The sequence below is a fragment of the Chionomys nivalis genome, chromosome 8 (assembly GCF_950005125.1).
Source record: "Chionomys nivalis chromosome 8, mChiNiv1.1, whole genome shotgun sequence".
NCBI classification, from domain to species: Eukaryota; Metazoa; Chordata; class Mammalia; order Rodentia; family Cricetidae; genus Chionomys; species Chionomys nivalis.
Window position 1 is genome coordinate 54,294,229 of NC_080093.1, and position 6,000 is coordinate 54,300,228.

Genomic DNA, 6,000 nt, shown 5'->3' on the forward strand with positions numbered 1-6,000 from the left:
GGGCTTACAGAGGCAGTCTTTTCACGTGCTCAGAAGCCTCACGGAAAGTCAGGTCCCATGATGACCACAGTCACCCTGCTGATAGAGTAAAATCACTAGCTCCTCTCTGTGGCCCTCAGAAGTCTGGGGCTCTGCACACTCAGTGCAGCTATGGAAAGGGTTTCCCACCAAGAAGAGGTGAGAGGGATGCATCCCAAAGGCCTTGGGTGGGGTAAGCAGAGCTGGGGTGACATGTTAGCACCACCTACTCTTTGGCCCTGAGGCACTGCAGGACCAGCCTCCCCCTGCCCTACCTGTTACTCCACATGCTTCCCCACAGGGTCAAAAGGGCCTGCTCCTCCCCTCTGCAACTATCCCTTGGGTTCAGTGTCCAACTGACCCTTGCTGGCAGCACACATCCCTTCATTCTCCCTGCCAGAGGCAGGGGCTGGGCACCTCACATAAGAGCTTCCAGAAGCTTCTTTGCAACCTTTCCTCAGGACTGACTATACTGACTATACATTCCCATGCCACCTTGGGCCTGGAACATGCTTCTTGGAGGCTGACTCCAGCCTGTCAGACTCACGAAGAGGGAACAGAATCACAGCAAGGTGCATAGGAGCCAGCAGTTGGCCTGGAATGTCAGAGCTGGCAGGCATCATGGAGCTAATCAGTTCCCACTTCCTAGATAAGGGTGCTGAGGAGCAGGGGCCCTGAGGCAGCCAGGTCATGGCCAGAACCTGTGCATCTCATTACTCAGAAGCCACCAACAGAAGCAGCTGCAACTCTCCTCTGCTAGGGAAACCACTGTAAATGCCACCCTGCATTGTGCACTGGAAGCAGCCACTGTTTGCAAAGGGGACACCACACCCAGGAAGCATGCATTCTGGACCCTACTTTGCCACCAGAGGGCCCAAAGCACCAAACTCCCTAAGAAACAGAGGTCACAGCAACTGAGGCCTGACCCCTGTCATTGTAACACCATGGCTTCTTTCCTTTCTTGCCTCAGTAGCTCCCAGGACCACCTTGGCCTGCCATAGGTCCCCATGCCTCATGACCCCAAAGTAGAGCTGCTCCTCCTCAGATTGGAGTTCCATGGACTTGTTTCCTCCTCCTCCCTAGCTGAGAGCCCTGGCCAAGAGAAAAAAAAAATGCCTGTAGTCACCCAGCTAAGGGCAAGCCAAGATGAAGGGCTCCACATACAAGCCACAGTGTACACAGAAATACCAGACTGACTCTAAGAACAGGTTGAGGTGGCTATGTATTTCTGGACAGTCAGGGAATGACACCAAGAGATGACACCAAGGAGCCAGGCCCCAGAGGAGAAGGTACGTAGAGAAGCCCCAAAGAGACACCTCAAAATTTATTCTTTTCCAGGGCTGAAGAATAAAGATGCTGTCAGGGAACCAAAAGGGAAGACTTGGTCGTCCAGAAAGCCCTGCGACTGCCTCAGCTCCGTCTCCATCATCCTGCCAGCTATCTTCCTAGGTCTGTTCAACAATTACCCGGTGGCCACTCAAGAGTCACAGCCAATACAGTGCAGCCCCTGCATTTGGAAAGGTCAGCCCGGTCAACCACCAGGTGCAGCTGCAAGCTCCGCTCATGATCAGTTCCTGAGGTACTAGCAAAAGCCACCAGGAAGTTCTTGGGAACTGAGCAAACTAAGACTGTGAGGGGATGGAAAGGAGGTGCTCAAGTTTAGGTTCAAGAACCAGGGAGGGGATAGTGTCTCTCAAATCCTCTGCTAGTCACAACCAGGATCTCCTAGCAGCTCAACAGAGTAAATACAGCAGAACATCTGCCCTTGACCCTGGCCAAAGTCCAGCAGTGAGGCAGTTGAACCCCTGTGACCTCAGCTAGGAAGGGGACTTCTCTCTATGGGGACACAAAGGATCACAGGAAAGGATTAGGGTGAGGGGGTGGGGACCCAAGCAGCAAAGGGCAGCGCCTGAGGGCATGCCCTGACCCTGTCAGCCTGAGAAGGCCAGCACAGACTCAGGAAGAGCTGCTTTACTTGGGCCAAGGCAGGGGTCCCCCAAGGAGGGGCCAGGATGTCCGGGCCTATTTCCCCGTATGCATGTGGGAAAGCATACCCCAGAGCCTGCAGGACGCTGGCTCTCATCCCTGCTCTCCCTCCACTCCACACATTTGTTCCCTGCTTTCCAGGAGCAAATCTGTCCTTCCAGCCACAAAATCGTCACCTGATTATGTTCTAGAGTTCATCTTACTAAGAGCAGAACTTGCCGTCTGCCAATGTTGCATTTGTTACTTAGAGCAACACCAGGAGCAACCAGCATGAATAACCATGCATTCCATAAAGATGTGACCAGGCTCCTAGCTGCTGGTCATGTCTTCTCTCAGCAGACTGCATGACCCAGAGGGTCCTGCCCACCTCCTAAAGGTGCTGGAAATGAGACCCCCTTACCCCAGAGTCAAGGCAAGCCACATGCAGTGCCCAGCAGGGTCTTCCCAGCTTACTTACTCCTTGGTCAGACAGTGCTAGGGCTGGGGAAGGCTGACTAACTGCTACTCAGCAGCTAGCATCTCACCCTCTTCTCAGCAACGAAGCCCTTAGACCACCAATCTAGAAAGTCACCAGGACCCTATGGCTCCTGGCTGCTGGGTAGGCTGGGCAAAGGCAGCTCTGCTGAGCAAACTTCCCGAGGGCTGAACAATCCAATTCAGGAAGAAAGCACAGTGTAAGCACAGACTTCCTCTGGGGCGGGACAAGCCCTCTTCCTCCACCAGGGCCAGGCTACCACATTCAGGAACTTAACGATGCTCATTCTAAGGACCTAAATCCCCAGGAGGATACCATGTAAGTGTCTGAAGGCTGCTCACCTTGGCAAATGGGGCTCCTGGACAAAGAGGTAATAGGGTGGGGGCTTCTCCAGCACCCCAGGCCTTTCATCTTAAGGATCTTAGGGTCCAGGAGGTCAGTGCTGGGAAGTAGCAAGCCATGTGTTTGCTAGACATTCAGCGGTAAGGCCCCTTGGGGTCTTTGCACACTATTCCCTATGCCCTGAGAAAAGCCCATGGCCACTGCAGACACACGCAGAGCCGTTATCACCCAAAGCAGCAATGAAGTCTCAGGGATCCTGGCACTTTGGGAGGCAAGACTGGGGCTCGGGTGGCCTTAAGGACAAACCAAGAATGCCTGTGGGGGCAGGGTGTCCTGGGACTTGCCCTGGCTATCATGGAAGATCTTTGTCTCCCTGTGCAACTCAAGCAGCCATCAGAACTCACCTTCGTGAGCCTGGCTCTTGTTGTGCCTCGGAGGAGTAAACAGAACCCTGGACACGCACCTTGCCCAGGTGGCAAGACTAATGGAGCTTCCAAAGCAATTGCTGCGGGGTCGGCAGGGTAGAATCTGAAGCCAGAGGGTGGCAGGGCACCAAGAAGTTGGGCGGCCAGGAAGTACTGCCTCAAGGTGGCCAGGGGGAGGCAGCAAGGAGGGCAGCCAGACCATTCCTGAAGATGACTTCCTGTACCCCTGCCCTTGAAAAATGGAATGCCCTGCCCCTCTCAGGCCGCTGGTGAGAATGAGAGCCACCTGGTAGCAGGGAAAGCCAGGTGCAGCTCTGCTCCCTCCCCTGTTTTAAAGCAGGTGCTGTTCGTGGACTCTTGATAATGTGTCCGCTGGGCTCAGGGCACCCAGCCCACTTTCATCAGCTTGGGTTACCGAAGCTGTGGGTACACCCCTGTTGGACATCTTGGGCAACACCAATGCACCTGCCGGCCCATCCCGTACAAGTCCCTGCTACTCTGAGTGCCCGAGATAGAAATACCCGCCAAGGTTTGGTTGGGTTTGTACACAGACACCAGTCACTCCTAGGGGCTCCTGAGTCTCCTGTCACTGCTGACCCACACCAAAAGGCGGGCTCCTGGCTTGCTTACTCCTCCTATGGGGACTAACTCACAAACGCAGCTCCTCCATCCCAAGAGTTCAGTGTTGGGGAACTCTTGGGCTGGCATACCCCATGTTCCAAGTGTCCCCCTCCACATGCCTCTCTCTCAGTCACAGCAGAGTCTCTGAACTTAAGGGAGCAGTCCCCAGTCTGATTCCTGTTTCTGTGATTAGCTTTTCCTCGCCTCCCTCAGGGTCGCAGCGGCACCAGCCCAGAGGAGCGCGGGGAGGTTACTCACACGGTGAAGTGGTACACGAAACACTTCCAGCCGGTGGGGCGCTCGAGGAAGTTGTAGACGCGGCCCTGGATGTGAGTGCGCGCCAGCAGCGGGCGGCGCGTGCTGTAGATGGAGACGCGCGGGTCAAGGCTCACCCGTGGCCGTGGTCCGAGGTCTGCGGGGCCCGCGGTGGGCGACACAGGGGGCGACATGGGGGACCCAGGCCCCGGGGCTCCGGGAGACGCGATGGGCGCGTAGAGCGTGCCGCCAGCCGGGCCACCCTCAGTCAGCTCCAGCGAAAAGGGACACTTCTTAGCTAGTCCCGCGCTGCCCCGCCGGGCGCCCAGCCGGAGGCCCCAGCCCGCGCGCTTCTTCTCCGCACTTGGGGACGACGCCGAGTCCATAGCCGGGCAGGACCCCTGGACGCGCCGGGCCTCAGAGATGAGGTGAAGGCGGCACAGGGCGCTGGGTGCAGTGCGGGTAGCCGCTACAGCCAGCCCAGCCACCGGGGGCCGCTGTCCGCCTGGCCTGGGGGCGGGGGAGGGGGCTGGTCCCCAGGGATGGCACGCCCCGCCCCCAGGACGCCCCGCCCCTGGGCGCCACCAAGCGCCTACCTGCAGCCAGGCTCAGCCAGCAGCAGGCCACCTGCCGCTCCACGCCGTGCCATTCCAGGCTGCTCGCAGAGCTCCCCTCTGTGAGCACCTGTTGGGCGCACGTGCTCATCAGCACTCCGAGGCCCTCCCCCTCTGCCGGGCTCTAAAGTCCTCTAACCGGGGACTAACAGGTGCCATCACCAAGAACCGAATGGAGCACAGGCATTCTCCCGCCCTCTGAAACTGCCCTAGAGAGGGAGCGGGAGGCCGAAAGAAGGGCTTCCCCGGGCCACGCATGGACACTCTTGGGCACAGGATAAGGAAGTGCTGACCCAAAGAACACTGAGCATCTTGGAGTGACAAAAGTCCCTACTGGCAGTGGCAAATGCAAACGTGCCCTCCCAGTAGCTAAATGCTGCCCATTAAGGATGTGGGATTGAGGAGATGAGGACCGACCATGAGTGGCACTCAGTGAGAGCTAGCTAAAGTTAGGTGAGCCAGGGGCTAGATTGGGGGTTTTCCTGGTAGACCCCGCCTGCGGGGCTGCCTGGGCAGGTAAAGGGAGAAACGTTTGCTCCTCCCCAGGGTCATGAAGGAGCTTCTTGTCCTGGAACTCTTGTCCTGTGAGAACAGAGTCAGAAGATTTGCTCGGCTGGCTCTTGGGAGCTGCTTCGACCAGGTCTACACGGGCCTTTGTGTGGATCCCAGAACACAGATGTGACCAACATCTGCATCTCCATATTCCAAATACAGCAGAAGAAAAGTGTGCCTTCAATAAGCACCCAGGTGGTAGTATGGGTCTATAGTCCCAGCACTCTGGAGGCGGAGGCAGGAGGATCAGGAGCTCAAGATCCTCCCAGGCTCTACAGCAAGTTCAGGATCAGCCTGAGCTACATCAGACCCTGCCTTAAAACAACAATAAAGTATTGACACTAGATGGGCATGCAGAGAAGATGAAGGATCAGCCAGGCCCAGCTCACACTGCCCACAAGAATAACTTTCAGGTGGTGTCCTTGTTATCGTCAGTTGTCAACTTGACGTAGCCCAGGGTTATCTGAGAAGGGAATCTCAACTGAAGGACTGCCTCGATTAGATTAGCCTGTGAGTGTGTCTGAAGGGGGTTGTCTTGATTGTTTTAATTGATGGAGGAGGGCACAGCCCACTGTGGGTGGCATCTGTTCCTTGGGCTGTATCTGGTCCTAAGCTGTCTAAGAAAGCTGGCTAAGAATGGGCCTGATAACAAGCAAGCCAACAGTGATCCTCTGGGGGTTCTGCTGTGCTTTCTTGGCTATGAATGAGTTCT

At 56.5% G+C, this 6,000-nt stretch overlaps 1 protein-coding gene across 3 annotated transcripts in view; it reads right to left on the reverse strand.

The window, feature by feature from the left end:
• The window catches only part of Kcnq1 (potassium voltage-gated channel subfamily Q member 1), a 319,789-nt gene extending 315,220 nt beyond the window's left edge, over positions 1-4,569 (reverse strand). For all 3 annotated transcript variants that reach the window (XM_057778117.1, XM_057778116.1, XM_057778118.1), the window contains exon 1: positions 4,126-4,569. In XM_057778117.1, the coding sequence (XP_057634100.1) occupies positions 4,126-4,508 (383 nt within the window). In that variant the 5' untranslated portion in view covers positions 4,509-4,569. The remainder of the gene's footprint in view (positions 1-4,125) is intronic.
• Positions 4,570-6,000: the final 1,431 nt, after the last annotated feature.